The following is a 19,971-nucleotide window of genomic DNA, read 5'->3' as shown; positions in this document are numbered from 1 at the left end:
CGCAACTGCTCCCGATTTGCAGACGAGACTTTGTGCCTTTGACGAGTTACGTGACATCGAAGGGTGAAAATGAATCGCTCCTTTTGGATGTTTTCCCTTAGGGGGGAGCTCACTTTTATTGCCAGAAATCTAGATATAAATGGCTGTCGTGTAAAGGTACAGTAGACCCCCGGGATATGGCATTCTCGTGTTATGAAGTTTTCCTTTTACTGTTTGGTCTATCAGCCGCTCTTTATGGCATTACCCACCTATATTAAACTTACTTTTCATTTTTAATCTAGTGAACCCCCTGTGCATCCACTCGCTACTCCACCTGACCAGCTCAGGTCACATTACAGGTATTTACCTTCATTTTTCTTTAAAATACATTTCCTAAATGTTGGTTAATCATATTCACATATAATAGACATAAGTAACACCTACTATAGGCTATTTGATTTTTTATTTATGTTAGTGTAATGAAATGAAATGATCTGCATTTATACAGCGCTTTTCAAGTCCAGACTTCCCAAAGCGCTTTAAGATGCGCTTCACATTTCCCAATAGCGGCCGTGCAGCCATGTAAGGCACTAACCTGCTTATTAGGGGTTTTAGGGGTTCAGTGTCTTACCCAAGGACACTTCGACATGTAACACGGAGGAGCCGGGATTCGAACTGCGATCTCTTGATCCAAAGACGAGCGCTCTACCTCCTGAGCTACTGCCGCCCCAAGTGTTGTTGTTTTCAGAGCTAATTACACTTATAATAATACATACAGTAGTACTTACTATACACAATTTTGTTCCTTTAATGTTTTATCTGATGTACCAGGGGTTCAGAACCCATTAACTAAAACATTTTAAATTCTGATCCATACCTCAGTACAGATCCCAGACGTTTAGTGTATTTTGAAAGACCAATGCATTTTCAGTTTTGTTGTAATCTATGTAGTCTCTGATAATAAACGAATGAACTACCTGGCTAACTAACCAACAAACTGACTAGAATAGAACTGACTCGCAAAACAATGTTACTCACAATTACTATAAAAAAATGGCTCGCTCTAAACGCCTCAACTCACTATGTGTTCGCATCATATTAGCTCAGGAGGTAAAGCGCTCGTCTTGAGATCGAGAGGTCACAAGTTCGATTTCCGGCTCCTCCGGGTTAAATGTTAATGTTGAACATACTGAACTCCTAATGACCCTGATAAGCAGGTAGTCGCCTTGCATGCTATCGGTGTGTGAGTGTTTGAATAGCTAGTTGTGAAGGACATTGTAAAGGGCTTTGGGAGGTCTTCAGTGTCTAGAAAACACTGTATAAATGCAGACCATTGACCAATCATTATCAATGATTTCACTGTGAGGGAAAAATTTATTCTAACAAAGGGTGCCATCGCTTTTGTCTCAAAAGTAAAGGTATGAATGGCTGTATTTTGAGTCCTAGCATTGTGTCTTGACGTTATAGTGTTGTTTTTCATTTTCTAGACACCGAGGGCTGAGAGAAACACAATTTCAGTTCTCTGTTTTTGCTGCAGAACTGACAATAAAGCTGACTTTGACTTTGGTTTATTCAAAAAGAACAATTAAATTAAATACATTAAAATATATAATCAGATACCCAGAGAATGTGTGTAAGGAGTGTGTTGACTCTTTTGCGTCAAACAGAATCTTACCGATTTCGCAGTATTGTCCTGTGAATCCTGAAGGGCAAACGCACGTGTTGGGAGAAACGCACGTCCCGCCACTCCTGCAACCGTCTTCGCAGAAAGCTGCAAAGATAGAAAGAAAACGAGAGTAAGAAAACGCTTCACACTTGCAAGCTGTCTTGGATTTGTCAGATTATTTTTAGCCAACTCAACACAAAGAACAAAAAAAGTCTTTCTCAATATCTCAGAGTTTCTTTTTTAACTCACACAGATGCAATTGGTGCATTGAAACAGTGTTTCTCGACCAGTTTGCCGGAAGACTTTGATAATTGGCTTAAACGCTTTATTTTTTCTGGTTTTACTCAAAAACAAGTTCAAACAACCGTGCAAAGATAATTATTTTAAATTCAATTCAATTCAAAGTGTTTATTGTCATATGCACAGAAAGAACCACGTTTCCCTGCACAACGAAAATTTTACTTTGCTGTCCACACAGTTGTCAGCAAAAAAGAAAATAGAAACTAAGAAATGGTTGGCATTTCTTGAATGCCAAGATTTTAACCTTCTTAATGATATGTGGAATGACGCATTTGAGTGATAGGTGACATCGTACAGACACCATGTCTGTGCGTGTCAGAGAAACGGATTTGCTTCCTTGCGAGCCCTCGGAATGTTAAGGGGTTAAAAAGTTTGACTGAACTATCGGAGTGTTTTGTTGACGTTCCCACTGTAGGGCCATATAGTCCGGTGCGCCTTATGTATGGTAAATATAGAACAAACACTAGTTTTTGGGGGTGCGCCTTATAACCCGATGCATCTTATAGTCATGAAAATACGATACATGGTTTCTGCAGTTTTCCTTAACGTCCACATGATGGTGGCAAAGTATTATGTAAATTCAAGTGGATCGGGTCCTTAATCTGTGATATGATGATTTGAGCGAACAGAAGTTTTGGGAACAAAAAGAAAAACGTTATTTTTTTTATTTATTAAACAAATACACGGGCCAATGAATTAAGTCTGTTCTTGAGTAATAAAAAAATAAATAAATGAAATATTCTACGTTGCGGGTTTTGACTATAACAAGAAATTTTTGGAAGGCAATCCTCCAATATCATGGCTCCGACATCGCTAAAATTTACTCAAACCTGAAAATTGAGGGAATACTGAAGATGGAAAAAGTCTCTTATTACCAGCCCTATTGCTTCTGTACCAATAAAGCTAGCACTGAAATATTAATCACACTTATATTGACTCAATCTATCTGCAGCACTAATTATCATTTTACCATCATCAGCATTATGCCGCCTGTCTTTTCCAACTAATGACTTTCAAACAAGAGAGGGAGGCGTTGTGGACGTGCACAATGACCATCGAAATGCTCACGATTCATTATTAAGTGTGTCTATATGCATCTAATGAATTGTGCTGCAGTAAAATTAATGTTCAGCCTTCATTAAGTCCCGGGATTTTCAATATGTATGTCATTTTGTTAATCTTGTGATGAAGTCTTAATTATAGCAATCCGTCTTTGCCCGCCTCCTCATCTGCGCCGGTTGATGGATATTCCGAATTATGCTCGTCGGGGGAACGCGTGACGGACATTTGAATTGTGGAAAAAGAAAACGGAAGAAAAACGGTGACGCTCAGGTTTGTTACTAAACAACTGAACTCTTATTTGGGAAAAAAAAACAAAAAACAATCAAACCTCAATAAGGAAGATTAAAGTATGTTTTTTGTTGTGTACAAGTGGAATAAACAATGAGATCGTATATCTTAACTTATTTCTCTCATGTCGCTTCGGTCACGCTCCGTTTGGCTTATTTTGTGTTCTCAAAACAAGTATTACTAAGATTAATTACACAACATTGAAAAATATCGTCAATAGAAAAAAATAAAAACATAACTTAGCTTTAGAAGAACCAACATTTTTTTTCAATGCTTTTTTTTAACATAACTTCCTAGATTGCGTTTGCTAGCTGGTTCATTTTTGCTTTTACTATGTTTAATGTTTAATATAACGTTTGTTTGAAAACAATACCTAACAACTCTTAAAATATACTTGGTCACTCAAACACTTTATCCCATTTTGACATTAAAAAATGATGATACATACAGTGAAGAATATAAGTATTTGAACACCCTGCTATTTTGCTATTTCTCCCACTTAGAAATCATGGAGGGGTCTGATTTTTTCTTTGTAGGTGCATGTGCACATTGAGAGAGCTAAACTAAAAAGCAAAATCCAGATATCACAATGCATGATTTTTTTAAAACGTATTTGTGTGATACAGCTGCAAATAAGTATTTGAACACCTCTGTATCATCTAGATTTCTGACCTTGAAAGACCTTATAGTCCTCCCCTGAGAAGTCTACCTGTACACTGTGTATGATCCTGAATTAGATGTCTTTGAGCTTGTAAGCTGCGTGAAGACACCTGTCCACCCCATATAATCAGTAAGACTTTAACTTATAACATGGTGAAGACCAAAGAGATATCTAAAGACACCAGAGACAGAATTGTACACCTCCACAAGGCTGGAAAGGGCTACGGGGCAATTGCCAAGCAGCTTGAAAAAAGCTCCACTGTTGGAGCAATCATCAGAAATTGGAAGAAGTTAAACATGACGGTCAATCTCAATTGGAGTGGAGCCTAATGCAAGATATCACCTCGTGGGGTCTCAATGATTCAAAGAAAGGTGAGGAATCAGCCCGGACCTGAAAAGAGCTGGGACCACCGTTTCCAAGATTACCGTAGGTAATACACTAAGACGTCGTGATTTGAAATCATACATGGCACGAAAAGTTCCCCTGCTTAAACCAGCTCATTTCAAGGCCCATCTTAAGTTTGCATATGGCCATTTGGATGATACAGAGGAGTCATATTAGAAAGCTTTGTGGTCAGATGAGACTAAAATATAACTTTGTGGTCATTATTCCACTAAGCGTGTTTGGAGGAAGAAGAATGAAGAGTAAAATCCGAAGAACACCATCCCTACTGTGAAGCATGGGGATGGTAGCATCATGCTTTGGGGGTGTTTTTCTGCACATGGGACAGGACGAGTGCACTGCAATAAAGAGAGGATGACTGGGGCTGTGTATTGTGAGATTTTGGGGAACAACTTCCTTCCCTCAGTCAGAGCATTGAAAATGGGTTGTGGCTGGGTCTTCCATCACGACAATGACCCGAAACACACAGCCAGGAAAACCAAGGAGTGGCTCTGTAAGAAGCATATCAAGATTCTAGCATAACCCAGCCAGTCTCCAGACCTGAACCCAAACTCCGTGATTTCTCAGTGAGAGCCCAGAAACCTGACTAGTCTAGAAAAGATCTGTGGGGAGGAGTGGGCCAAGACCACTTCTGCAGTGTGTGCAAACCTGGTTAAAGTTTGACCTCTGTATTAGGAAACAAAGGCTACTGTACCAACTATTAACATTCATTTTCTCAGGTGTTCAAATACTTATTTGCAGCTGTATCACACGAATAAATCGTTAAGAAATCATGCATTGTGATTTCTGGATTTTTCTTTTTAGTTTATTTATTTCACAGTGGATATGCACCTATGATGAAAATTTCAGACCCCCTACATGACTTTTAAGTTGGAGAAATAGCAGTGTGTTCAAATACTTATTTTCTTCGCTGTAGATGTTATGGCACATTCTAGTTTTACGTGCAAAATACAATCCGCCTACAGAATATTAAAAACCTGTGCGGAATCGATAGGCAAAATAAGTCACTATTTTGCTTTCAACGAGGAGTGAGGAAGCGGAGGAATCAATAACTATGGCGGACCAAAACACAGAGCATTCAATGGAGTGAAAGTGAGGTTTTTGATTTAATTAAGTTGTACATGTCCTGCCTTCGGTAGCACGATAACTTAAAAATTGCTAGCTACAGTCGGGCGTTAACATCCATGAGTACTTTTGCCAACACTGAGCGCATTGCTTATGACAACACAAGTCCTCTTTTGTGCATGCAAGGGTACTTGTGGCGTTCACACAGATGGCTGTAGTTTTGTTGAAAATGTCAACAATCTCACAAAAACATCAGATTTCTTCCAAAGAATCGGAGTTGACCATTTGGCTTTGCACTGTGAACTTATCCTTAGGCTCACTTCAAATTAAAGCAATCATAGACTAAAATAACAGTCTGGAGTCAAAATGTCTTGTTCTTTAAAGTTGAAAAAGCGGTAGGATCTTTTAAGGGGAGAAAACAATTTTGATCAGCATTGTATTTCAATAGATGTATCATTTCACAAATACAGTAATCTACTACTGTAAAACTTTGTTTACGCTTACCCAGACTTCAAGTTCTTGTTTAGGTTAAAAAAAATGCACGTTATACATGAACTCTTACGGTATATACTGATACAAATTCACTTAATATGGGTGGTTATGGGAGAGATAACCTGTGATAATTGAGGAAAACTGTAGATTGAAAAATGTCTCATTACCAGACTAATATGATGACTATTGTGACCTCCAGTTGAACTATCGGGACGTGGAAGCAAGCCTGTTGCTGACTCGTGACTTCTCCAGACATGCTTATATTCACACATTTGCTCTTTGAGTTTCCCATTAAAGGCTCAGATTGCTTTCTAGTGGGTGGCGAGAATCAAATCACTCCACTCGGTGCCATAGCTAACTGCCCTGTTCACGGTCGTTGGGCATCTAAGGATCCATCTCGGAATTAGCGCTCAAGTGAACGCTGAAAGCCAATGGGTATTCCACCCGTTGTGAGAAATACCAAATGTGCATTTTAATTAGAACATGGAAGACGAGTCGGCTAATTACAGGCTTCCGTGGCTCACCGATGTGACGTGTTAATGCTTTGTTAGTCTTCTGGTAATGACGCCATTAAAGGTTGTTTTAAAAAGGGCGGTCTGGTGCATATTTGCATGTATTAGGCTGAATCCCATTACTTCCCCTTTCACCTACCCACTTAGTCTTGTTTATCCATCTCCTCCCCTTCCATTTATTTGGTCAGGGCAGAGGAAAAATTCCTTTAGGAGTTGAGGAAGCACAACCTGCTTTCCACATCTTCATTCTGAGCTGAATTGTTTGTGATGTAACATGTACGACAGTTACCACATTTTCTAGAGTATACCCTTAGAACCACCAAATTTGCTAGGAATGCTGGATAGCGTCTGAGAATCAGGTGCTCTTTACTGACCAGAAAATACATGTGAATACAATTCTCAAATGCATAATTACAATTAAATAAAGTGTAGTGTTTAAATCGCTAAATAAATAAGTTTGCTGCCAGAGATTACTGCTAAGGGTTTCACTTTTCATTAAACTATTGTTACGATCCACTATCTTTTCTTCCTCATGCCATGAGGCTCTTTAACTCTACCCGGCAGACTGCTGGAAATGTGAATTTCCCTTCGGGGATGAATAAAGTATCTATCTATCTATCTATCTATCTATCTATCTATCTATCTATCTATCTATCTATCTATCTATCTATCTATCTATCTATCTATCTATCTATCTATCTATCTATCTATCTATCTATCTATCTATCTATCTATCTATCTATCTATCTATCTATCTATCTACTATCATAACTTCGGCCAGTCTCCAAGAATTATGTTTTAAATATTTTTGACTATTTGTTCTGACAGTCTTTTGTGTTTTTGCTCTTTAAAGTCTTTATTAGATGTTTACCCTGGAGTGCCATGTCTAATATCAATGCATAACATGTTTTAAAACGTTCATATCAATGACAATAAAGACAATTCAATTAAAATATAATAACCATTAATGAATGCATGGTTTGTACACCTTTTTTATGGTCAAATTCAAGTACTTTTTATTGGTTGCAGTACCGTTAAATAAAGAAAATTTATTTGGTAGAGCGACTAATATATCTGTAATGTACATATGCAATATTTAATGTTGCGTGAACATTTATCAAGACGTATGCATTTTTAGAACTTAAAGGGCAAACACATTTGTAAATTTGAATAAATATGTGTGTAAATATTTTCGAGACAAATCTCTCTCCATATAGGTGTTGGGTAAAAATAATGGTAACATGTAGCTTAAATTTTCAGATGCAGAAAGTTCTTCCCATTATTATTTACTACTGGGAAGTGCTACCTGCATTTTTTGCAAAGCCCATAATAAATGTCCATTATTAATATGTAATACTTGCACTAATACACATTTCGTAGAGCCCTGTTTAGGTGTAGCATGCACCTCTCTTATAGGGGGCGACATGACAGCGCCATACAAACTAATCCCAGATTTCGTTAATCACAAGCAAAGAAGAAATGCAATGGCAAAGCAAATCACTACAGAGCAGTGTTGGCGTCGTTTCTAAGAAGACTTGTTGAGAAACATGGCAACAATTTCAAGCCTTTACAAGCACTTTACCCAAAATTCAACCACTTTTCAACCCTTGGGAACACAAAATTCAAATTCAAGCATTTTGAATGATTCCAAGCACCCGTACAAACCCTTTGAATTAATCAGTCTATTTTCACGGTTAAACCAGATTTTAGGTGACTTTATGTTCTGTGAAATATTTTTTTATTTGAATTGTCTGACTAGCTAGTCATTTTGATTTTATGCACCTTATAATCCAGCGTGCCTTCATTACAAAACTATTTCACACTGGGCTGCTTTTAAATGGTGTGTCTTAAAATTCAATGCGCTTAATATTTTGAAATCACGGTTGTCCTCAAATTTTATGTATTCTTTATTTTTTTTTAATTTCACTTACCTCAAACAGCAACGTTGGACCGGTTTACAACAATAAAGTTTTGAGTTAAACTTGCAAAATAAGATGCCTGAGATTATTGCGCTGTAATCTTGTTTATTCGTCTTCATACTACAACCACATCTCTGTTTTTCCTTGTCCCACAACATGAACACCTTTGAGTGGAATGGGAATGGGGAATAATGGGATTGAATATACGTGTCAAAAATAAAAGGGATATTTCGCAGATTCAAAAGAACGAAAAGTATTTTGATTAGCATTTGGAGAAACGGTCAAGCTGAATAAAATACTTTTCACAAATTATGTACTTCTGTCCCTCATTCTTTCCTATCCCTCTATGCTTTGTGAAAGATTTGGAGTTTTTTACTCTAATCAGGAACTTGCTTTGCTAAAGGAAGGGGTCAAATTAAGGGGAAGTCAGAGAAATGGGATACCAATTGTTAAAAACGAAAGGGACTTTTTGCAGATTCAAAATAACAAAGACATTTAAGAGAGAAAGCCGAGTGTAAAAAATGTTGTGGGAAAATTATCTATGTGACCCAACTAATTAATTATTCAACAAATGCAAAAATCCTGACAATACTCTGTTTATTCTATCGGGAGCACATGGAGCAATAATAAGCGCAATGCCACTTTTAACTCGACTTCTGCTTGCAAGTGTCTGAATATGAAATGAGAATAACGAATAGATTCCGGTGCTCATCTTTGTCCCTCGAGTGTGAAGTGATGCCATACATCAGCGCAGATGTTATATGTCATGGTGAGCCATTGAGTTTACAACGAATGAATAAATCAATACTTGTAAAGAAGCGCCCGGCTGACAGTTGTTTGTACAGCCGGAGGGACAAACAGGCCCCGGAAACAGTGACCGCCCCTGCTAAGGTCAGAATCGGTATAAAACGTATGGGCGGCTTATAAACCTCAATAATGGCTTTGTTCAGCCATAGAGTGGGGGTCAACTGCCTTCACTGGACCTCCCGTTTGTTCACGAAAAAAGGCTACCACAAAAACTGCCCGGATAGGAATGTTCACTTTTAGACCCTTTCTACCATTTTAAGAAATATTTTTCTTATTTTACTGTATTTCATCTTTTTTTTCTAGTAAAATAGGGAAGTAATGCGAAAATGAACAATTGTACCCATTTGCTTTTACAGGCTTGACATTGCTGTCATGTACTTTCTGGACAAATTTCAACATATTACGTATTGTTTTCTTTTATTGATGTCCACTATGTTTTGTGCTAAATATATTACACCCTGGTCTTCCACTTGTGAGGCCCGTTCTCAAGGTTTTTTTAGTTTCCTCGTGCTGAAGTTTTGAGTTTTTCCTTGCCCGCATGTTAGTTTAAGATCAGGGGCTGGTCTCGTGGTGTAACCGGTGCAGTCCTTTGAGACAGTTTGTCATTAAGGGCTATACAGATAAATGTGACTTGACTTGACCTTCATTTTGAGTAATATTTATTACTAGGACAAGAAACACAATACTTCAAAAGAACAAATGTTTCTGTATTTCACTCTATGGGGACATTTCCCTTTTTAAAAATTATTTTTCTGACTTTCCTGTATTGTTAACTATGTTTTTTTGTAAAATATAAAAGTAATGCTTAAAATATGAGATATCACTGTAATATGAATTATCTCATTTTGAGTAATATTTATCACTAAGACAAGTAAAATAATACTTTAAATAAAGACATGTTTCTGCCAAAGCACTGTGGCTGAATGGTTAGCACGTCTGTGGAATAGTTCTGTGGTCATGAGATCGAACCTTCCTGTGTGGAGTTTGCATGTTCATCCTGTTCTTGCGGGCACTGCAGTTTCCTCCCACATCCCCAAAACATGCATGTCAGGTTAATTGGACGGTCTGAATTGTCCCTGGGTATGAATAAGCGAGTGAGTTGTCTGTCTCTGTGCGCCCTGCGCCTGGCTGGCAATCAGTTCAGGGTGTCCCCTGCCCACTGCCCGATGATATCTGGGATGGGCCCCAGCACCCCTGCGACCCCACTGAGGCCAAGCGGTGCAGATAATGGATGGATGTTTCTGCCATCCCCTCAATGAGAACATTTTCCAATTTTAAGTATTGTTTTTCTTATTAAACTGAATTGTCATATTGTTTCCCAGTAAAACAGGAACATAATGATTTAAATGAGCAATATGAATAGAATTTTAATGTTCCCATTACGATTAATATTTTGTATTAAAACAACAACAAAAAAAATTAAAATGAACACATTTTTTGCCATCCACTCTGAAAACATTTTTCCCTTCTTAAGAAATATTTTTCTTATCTTAATTCATTTTTAACATTTTTTTTCCCAAAATGAAAATTAATTCCAATTGTGCCTGGAGTAAACCCACACAAGCACAGGGGAGAACAAGCAAACTCCACACACGAAGGTTCGATCTCATGACCTAAGAACTGTGCCACACACGCGCTAACCCCCCTAAAATGAACAACTTTATGTAATATAAATGATTTCATTTTGAGTAATATTTCATGCTAAAAGAAGAAAGTGACTTAAAATGAGTAGGCTCAGCTCTTAATTGCACAAAAATACAATTTTAAAACAAATTTATATAAAAGAAATGCCCCTAATTATCAGCCAAAAGAAGTAAATGCTTTTTTGCATTTCACTAGTCACTTTTGGGCTATTATCACATTTGAGTTTTATTCCTCCAACATCCTTCATCATAACAACACTTACATGGCAATAAAGATGTGTGCCAGGCGCTCGGACTTATTAAAGATGCATTAAGAGAGATTTTCACCATCATAATGCATCTGCAGAGGGTTGTGAGGGCAGATGATCAATATTACCGGCATGCCGATTTATTACCCTTGCGTCCTTTTAGAGAGTTCTATACTGTGGGGAGCCCCCGCACATTTCAATTACCTCAAGAATGGATTGTTTTAAATTGTCGGTAAAAAGTTGAGAATTCTTTCAAATACTGCTTAAGATGCGCCTACATTGCAAACGGAATAGAGATCGACTTTACAGGGCAGATACGAATTATTAGTGGTCAAGGATGCAGATGAATGATATTTTAAGCTGATCTGTTTCAGCAAAGTAAATAATGCAGGCATTGAATTAGAAAAAAAACAATAAACCAAGCGCTTTACATAACTTAAATCCTAATAAAACAATTGTCGCATTTTACAAAGAGAACAATGATCGACCAATGTCATTTTTACAGGGAACATACCGATTATTAGTGGTCAATGATGTAGATAACTTCTATCTTAAGCTAATGTTCAGTTGAAGTAAAGTAAATAATGCAGGCATTGAATTTAAAACACAAAACAGAACAATAAACCAATGAACCAATCACTTTACAGAATTTAAATCCTGGTTAAACATTTGTCCCATTTTACAAACGGAACAACCAAAATCATTTTTACAGGACAGATACCGATTATTAGTGGTCAAGAATGATTATAACTGATCTTTTAAGTTGATTTTCAGTCTCAGCAAGGTAAAAAATGCAAATGGCAATAAACGTTTTCAAAACATAAATCAGCAATTTACTGAATTTAAATCGAGTTGAGTTATTTATTGCATATTACAAATGGAACACTGATTGACCAATACAGACGCTCTCCATTCGACTTACGGAAAATGGTAGATACGATAATTTTTTTGGGGATGTCAAAAAATATCAGGACATTGGTTTAAGTTAGATATTGTATTGTGTACAGTACAGGACAGGACCGTCGTGCTTCTTTCCGGCGCTATCGGCATGTGGTGGTGCTGTGAGAGGTCACCCAGCATCCACCCCGACAAAGAAATCCGGCTTCCTCTTCCTAGTACGTGTGTAAACATCCTGTACTGTATCTCCAGCGCTCTAAGACCTTTGATATTTTTTTGTTTAATATCTCGTGCATCCATTCAAAATGGTTGGAGTAAAGTGTAAAGAAGAGGCGAGACGTTTATTTTGAAATGAAAATGGAATAAGAAAGCTTGATGCGGTTGAGAAAATGGTTGGATCACTTTTTCGGCCACTTTCTACTACAGAGGAAGAAGTCGCCTAACTATTGAAGCTCATATTCCAAAGGTAAGTTAAACACAGATTTATTTATCTTTATAGAGAATATGTTATTTTATGAAATGTTTATGTTTTAGTACAAAACAATACAGGTTACTTATACCTTAAGCATACAAAACATAGCACTGAAGCAACTTACGAACGATCATCCGGAACCTCAGGATCTCGTTCGTAAGTAGGACAGCGTCTGTACTATTTTTACAGGGCCAATACCAAATATTAGTGATCACAAACACAGACAACCTATAATCTAAGCTGATTTTCAGTTGCACGAATCAGGGGTCTTATACTCGCAGACCACCACAATGTTATTTTACTTAAATAAAATCAGACATGCTGTTAAAGTCAATTCAAAAAATTAAACATTAATAAATAAATAAAGTAAAATGGCACCTGTGTGTCTTTGCAAACATTTGAAGAATCATTAGTCCCTTTTCATGATGGTTATGAAATCTAACAGTGAAGATTGCATATTTGGGTAAATATTTTCATAAAAAAATACAAATAAAAATTCAATACATTTTTAAATAATTAAATCAATCATTGAAATTAGTTTTTCTATGCTTTTTTTTGTCACTTTCCTGTCAGCCCGAGTTTCCCTAAATTAAACAAAATCCAGTAGGAATGAATTTAATTGTTGTCTTACAAATTCATATTTAACAAACACTACAGGAGATTAAATCCTGGTGAAGAAGAAACTGTGGGAAAAAACCCTATATACTCCTTTTTATATTCAAATCTTACACCCCTGAATCATGATTTAGTTGTGAGCCTTCAAAAAGACCCCCAACCCACTTTTATCGCATACATTGACACGTTTTTTTTCAACCATGTGGCCTCCGAGCTAAAATGAGTTTGACACCTCTGATTAAATCAATATCGTTTAGCTTTTTCACCACTAAGAGGGACTAAATAATACACACTGTCCCTTTAATGAGTCTTTATTAACCACCACAAGGAACCAAGAAAGATAATGAAATGATTTTATTGACTATAAAAAAAACAACAACAACAGGGCGACTAAACATTGAACTGGGAAACTATCCATTCTGGACACGTTTGGACGATTTTATCTATTTTAATCTGCGGAAGAGTCAGAGGGGCATGGAGCTATCAGACGAGCAAGAGGGGAAGAGCAGGAGGGGGGGCGCCCTTGGCAGTCCGATGTGAGGAGCTTTCATAACTATATGCTGAGCGGGATTGGCGAAATCCATTATTGCAACTCGCACACACGCATGGCAAAGTAGCTGACGCCACGTTTTCCAGCAAGATAAGATGACGTTTAGCGCCGAGATGAAGGATGTAGGGTTGGAATTGCGCTTGGTGCCGACGACCAACGTGTAGAGGAGGGACACCGAACCTGACGTGCATTTGATCCCGTGAAGAGATTGCGATGATTTGTTTAGGCTTCCTTACACCGGAATACAAGTGTGTCCTGGGTACTTGAGAATCCTTGAAAATACTTGAATTTTAATGTTGGGTGTCAAGCAATGTTCCCTCTAATTTTCCACGGGTCTGAGCGTTCACACAAAGTCTGTGAGCAACGCTTGAAACAACAGTGGGCAACCATAATCCCAAGTGTGGCAACTCAATCGTTATCAAACATGTCCAAAACTTGACATCAAGTTACATTTTGCTGAGTTTCTGGCAATGCAAAATTATTTTTCTCTTTTGAATGAATTGACTCATGTACTATTGCGAAGGTTGTACGGCCTACAAATGTCGTTTGTCCTTACAATTCTTTCACAAGATATCCATTTCTTTGTATTTCCTGATATATATTGTCGCATAATATTAACATTTTGGGGGGCTTATTTGGTCAGTTGATAGATACAGAACTGTACTTAATCACATTTTAAATCACATTTTTAGTGGAAGTACAATGTTGGCAACAAGATTCACTTGATATAATTGGAAATTATTTGAATGCAACAAAAACCTTTTCATCTTTTTTTCCGTGTTTTTTTCTCCTTTTTTAAAAATTCCTTTAAAAAAATCTCACTGAGTTACTCTTCTTTTTGTCCTCTATTTACTTTTTTCCTACATTTCTTTCTTTTCTTTTTTTCTGGCTTTTTTCTAAGTGTTTTCTTCTTTTTTTCCTCTTCCTTTTGTTTCTTTTTTTCTCAGCTTTTCACTACTTTTTCATTTTGGCATTTTTTTCTTTTTTGTTCTATTCCCCCCTTTCTTTAAGTCATTTTGTGCATAAGTTTACACAATATTTGGTAATGTTGGGATTAAAGAAGCAAAAACAACCTGAAGAACCGTTTAGGACCAGAAAGAGCCGGTTACTTTTAGTGAGCCGAGCCGAAGAAGCCGGTTCTCGACAAACTCTACTAACTTTACTCAACTTCATTCTACTTCGACTCAACTTCAAAATACCGCATTTAGGACACAACGTCAGGGGAACCTTCATGCACTGTAACTTTAAATTAAGTCGCTTCTTAATTAGTAATTTTGAGCCCTCATTTTTGTGCGCTGGCTAGATTTTCTTGTGCGCAGAGAATGTGCGAGCAGTGTGCAATTGCGCACGCGCGCAGCTTAGAGGAAACACTGGTGTCAAGGATTGAAACATGCTTGAATTTTGGGTGAAGTTTTAAAAATGACGCTGACACTGCTTTCTGGTAGCTTCACTTTGCATGAATAAATACAATGTAAGAAATAACAAGGCACATTTTGTTTATTTCCCTGTAACCTGGTTCCACCGCCGGTAACTATAAACAAGCTAGTGGTTGCCGACCACTGCATTAGGCTATCATTTTTCTCCCCTTAAAAACGCCCATAATCTTTTTTAATTTAACCCCTTACCGGTCTTTTAAAACTTGCCTCAAATCCCAATCCAATATGTACCCAAAGTAGATTGAATACTGTTCTTGAACGGTTCAGAGAATCTGGTTCAGAGAATAATCACTGCAAGTGCTACTATCATTGAGTAATCTGAGTTGAAACACACAGAAATGGAAGGTTTTTATTCTCACCCATTTTTTTTCCATCAAATGTCTGCAGATGAGTGTAGCATGGGCATTTTAGCTTGAAAACAGGTTAGACAATATCTTGAAGCCTGACGTAGTACCATGTCAAATTTGATCAAAAACTGAAAAATCAAACATTATGTTTTACACCTGCGATTGGCTGGCAACCAGTTCAGGGTGTCCCCTGCCCACTGCCCGCAGATAGCTGGGATGGGCTCCAGCACTCCCGCGACCCTCCTGAGGATAAGCGGTGCAGATAAGGGATGGATGGATGGATATGTTTTACACATTTCTCTAAAGGTAGGTCTAGGGGCTTCCAAAAGTGGTCCTAACAACTTTGCATTCATGTATTTTTAGCCATTTTTTTAGACATTGTGAAAGAGTTGTAAATGTATGACTTATCTTTGTTCAGTTCTGAATCTCGAGTGTTTTGCAAAGAGTTAGTGCAATACAATACCGTAGTGTTTATAGAATTGCGGTGATGCTAAAGAGAGACACAAATACATAAAAACCATGCACGCAGGACAATTATTAAAAATAAGGAGGTTTTATAAAGCATGGAAATATCCTAAGGCAGGGGTGTCTAACAGGTGACCCGCTGGTCGGATCAGGCCCACTAAGGGAATGAATCCGGCCCAAAAGATAAAGCTAAGGGAAGAGCAAGAGAAAAACAAGCTGCAGGTTCAAATATGTCCAGTTAATGTTGCCAAGGTAAGGTGCCTTTCAAAGACTCTGGAGTTGTATTTCTCTCTCTTTCTCTCTCACCCTTTTTGTCTCACTCTATCTCTCTCCACGACTCTGTCTCTTTTTCTCTTTCTCTCACTGTGTCTTTTTACCTTCTTTTCCTCTCTCTTCCCTTTTCCCTTCTCTCTTTCTCTCTTTCTATTCCTCTTTTGATTTCTTTCTTTCTGTCTTTCTTTCGTCCTCTCTCACTATTTCTCTTTTCATCTCTTTTGTTTCTCATGATCTCTCTCTCTCTCTCTCTTTTCCTCTCTCTCTTTCTCCCTTTCTCTCTTTCCTTGTCCCACACTCTGTTTTCTCTCCCTCTCTTATTTCTTTCTCTTTTTTTTCTTTCTCCTCAATCTACTGGACCGGCCCCCGAGAGAATGTTTGTTCTATCGCGTGGCCCCCAAGATAAAATGAGTTTGACACCCCTGTTCTAAGGGAATTAGAGTTGTTGTATACCAGTGTTCTGTGATAACCATAGACCTATCGTACCGTTCACGATGGTTATCGAGGAAACTGCCAAAGGGGTAAGAAATATTATTTATTCTTTAAAAATCTTTTTTTTCCATATTTTCTTGTTACTTGTTGCCTCTTTTTCTTTATTATTCCCCTTTTTTGGGTCATTTTCCCATTTTTGTCATTCCCTTCTTCTTCCTTTGATTTTTTTGCCCTTCCCGCTTTTTTGGAAAGGGACACTATTATTGCTGGATGCATTTTCATGCTCAGCATGCCCTCTACAATTGAAGACGAGCATTCACAAAGCAAAGCCTCCTTCCTTTCATTTCTCAGTGTCTACATCACAGCAAGGCACAGCCAAGAATTAGTTGCCTCATATGTTAATTGTTTGAAAGCTTAAAACGTGCAGCAGTCTTTTATTCTTTTGACTCTGCAATTAATCATCGCTTCGCTCAATTAAAAGCAGACAACGTTGCCCTCGAGCGCAGACGACACAGCCGAAAAATGCCCTGTTAAATCGAGACGTAAACATCAAATTAAATCCTAAAGGGACTGTGTCAAATATTGAGCACCTTCTAGTGGTAAGACATAAAAAAAAAAAAATTCATCCATTACAAAACAGTATTGATTTAAATAATATGTAAAAATACACAAACTATGATGTAAATGTGCATTTTTAATACTTATTGCCACGGTTGGCCATTGCCCTCACTTGGGTCCGATCGTTTGGCAATGCTCGTTGCCTGATTGGCTCCCCTCCTATTTAAACTCAGTGCTCTCATTCAATCCTTGTCAGTCCGTCAACGAACCTCTGCACTTGCAAGATGTGTATTTTGAGTCTATCCGGTATCCTGCTCATGTATCCAGTATCCGGTATCGACCCCATCTGTCCCGTCCTGTCTGGTATCTTGCTCAAGTATCCGGTATCGATCCCGTCTTTCCCGTCCTGTCCGTTATCTTGTTCCAATATTCAGTATCGGGTATCGATCCCGTCTGTCCAGTACCTTGCTCCAGTATCCAGCGTCCGGTGTCGATCCCGTCAGTCCTGTCCTGTCCGGTATCTTGTTCCAATATTCAGTATCGGGTATCGATCCCGTCTGTCCAGTACCCTGCTCCAGTATCCAGCGTCCGGTATCGATCCCGTCAGTCCTGTCCTGTCCGGTATCTTGCTCCAGTATCCAGTATCGGGTATCGACCCCGTCTGTCCCATCCTGTCCGGTATCTTGCTCCAGTATCCAGTATCCAGTATCCAGTATCCTGTATCGACCCCGTCTGTCCCGTTCTGTCCAGTATCTTGCTCCAGTATCCGATATAGATCCCGTGTTTCCGGTCCTGTCCGGTATCTTGCTCCAGTATTCAGTATCCGGTATCGATCCCGTCTGTCCTTTATCTTGCTCCAGTATCCAGCGTCTGGTATCGATCCCATCCGTCCCGTCATGTCCAGTGTCTTGCTCCAGTATCCAGTATCTGGTATCGATCCCGTCCGTCCCGTCCTGTCCAGTATCTTGCTGTTGTATCCAATATCCGGTATCGATCCCGTCTGTTCCGTCCGGTCCGGTATCTGCTCGTGTATCCTGTATATCGTATCGACCCCGTCTGTCCTGTCCGGTTTCGATCACGTCTGCTCTCTGGCTTCCTGTCTTTCCGTGCCTGACTTCTCTGTCTCAATTCTTCCACCCAGCGTTTGCCGATTCACTGGCGTTTGTGTTCACGTGCATAATTTTAGTAAAATAAAGCTTGTGTGAAACCGTTACGCGTCTGGGTCCTCCGTCTGTTCGCTTGTAGGTTGAGAAATCTGGATTTATTTGACGTAAGATGAGGCTTGCCTAGAGAGGGCAGGGATCAGTTTTTCTTTACAGGTGCCTTAAAAAAACCCTTCTTTTATTTCTTTTTATTCTGGGCCCCCCTTTTTTTCTCGTCTGTTTTCTTTCTTTTGTTTCATTTTTCTTTTACTTCATTTTCTTTCTTAGTCTCTTTCTGCATCATTATGTTTATTCTTTCCCCTCATTCTGTTCTCATCTCATCTCATCTCATCTCATTAGCCGTACCGCTTATCCTCATTAGGGTCGCGGGGGGGCTGGAGCCCATCCCAGTCATCTTCGGGCTGTGGGCAGGGGACACCCTGAACTGGTTGCCAGCCAATCGCAGGGCACACAGGGACAGACAACTCATTCGCTCATTCACACCTAGGGACAATTAGGACCGGCCAATTCACCTGAAATGCATGTTTTTTTTTTGGAATGTGGGAGGAAACCGGAGTGCCCGGAGGAAACCCACGCAAGCACGGGGAGAACATACAAACTCCGCACAGAAAGTCTGGGGCTGGATTTGAACCCACGACAGGTTCCCATGACATGAACTGTGCCGCACAAGCGCTAACCACTGCGCCGCCGTGCTGCCCCTCATTCTGTTCTCACCAGCTCAGTAGCCTAGATGGTAAGGCGCCCGCTTTGAGACTGGGAGGTCGGTGGTTCGCGCCCCGGCCGAGTCATTCCTAAGACTTAAAAAGTGGTCGGTGGCGCCCTATGTTGGCTGCGGCTGCATCGGCTCGCTACAACGGGTCAGGTGCAATCGACATTTCGTTCTGTGTACATTGTTACACAGAATGACAATACAAGGAAATTATTATTATTATTGTTATTATTATTTATTTTATTTTTGCCTGTTTTACTTTTCCTTCCTTGGTCCTACTCTCTCTCTCTCTCTCTCTCTCTCTCTCTCTCTCTCTCTCTCTCTCTCTCGAACTCTCTCTCTCTCTCTCTCTCTCTCTCTCTCTTTCTCTCTGATTGCACAACACAATGGAGTGACATTTATTAGGCACTGTCTATTTAACACTTGTAAGGAAAATCAAGGCTCTACTAAACAAAACCTCCCAAAGAAAACATCTTTTCTTGATCAATCCGAACACATTATCTTTCCTTTTGTTAGTGTTAGTAAAGGAGAAAAATGCTTCCTCTTTGATTAGCTCCGCTGAGAGGACGAGACGGGAACGAGATAACATTTTTGTTTCCTGATGGCACCCGGGCTCGTACCTCGACGAGCCATCGGAGATGAAAAGGAGCACGATTTGCTATTAAACGACCGACACAAGATCTGCAATAGGCAGACAGTCATTAGGCTTATTCGGAGACAATGACGATCTGTAATTGTTTGCTCTGATTGGTTGCATGTGGTCTGTTTATCGGGTAGTGACTCAAACAAAAAAAGCTAAATCAGATGCTGTTTTTATTGTCTTATTTTCTTTCAATTCTAAATAAGCCTGATAATCAATCACTGAAATAAAATGTATAAACACAATTGGTACCTTAACATGCAGGCCATTTCCGATTGGAAATGGAATACTGGCAGTATTCCGATTATACACCTGTATAGAATGTCGTAAACATGCACAGAAATACGATTAAGGCCTCAGTCCGACTCTA

The 19,971-nt window shown here is 38.9% G+C and overlaps 1 protein-coding gene across 1 annotated transcript in view; it reads right to left on the bottom strand.

Annotated features, from left to right (window-relative positions):
• LOC148367059 (protein kinase C-binding protein NELL1-like) overlaps positions 1-19,971 on the bottom strand; it is a 282,893-nt gene that overhangs the window by 39,064 nt on the left and 223,858 nt on the right. Inside the window, exon 15 of the mRNA XM_088333852.1 lies at positions 1,655-1,750. Within this exon, the coding sequence (XP_088189978.1) occupies positions 1,655-1,750 (96 nt within the window). The remainder of the gene's footprint in view (positions 1-1,654; positions 1,751-19,971) is intronic.

This window comes from Urocampus carinirostris, chromosome 4 (genome assembly GCF_059441175.1).
Source record: "Urocampus carinirostris isolate Australia breed hairy pipefish chromosome 4, RoL_Ucar_1.0, whole genome shotgun sequence".
NCBI classification, from domain to species: Eukaryota; Metazoa; Chordata; class Actinopteri; order Syngnathiformes; family Syngnathidae; genus Urocampus; species Urocampus carinirostris.
The sequence above is the reverse complement of the archived record's forward strand: the minus strand, read 5'-3'. Positions and strand labels throughout refer to the sequence as shown.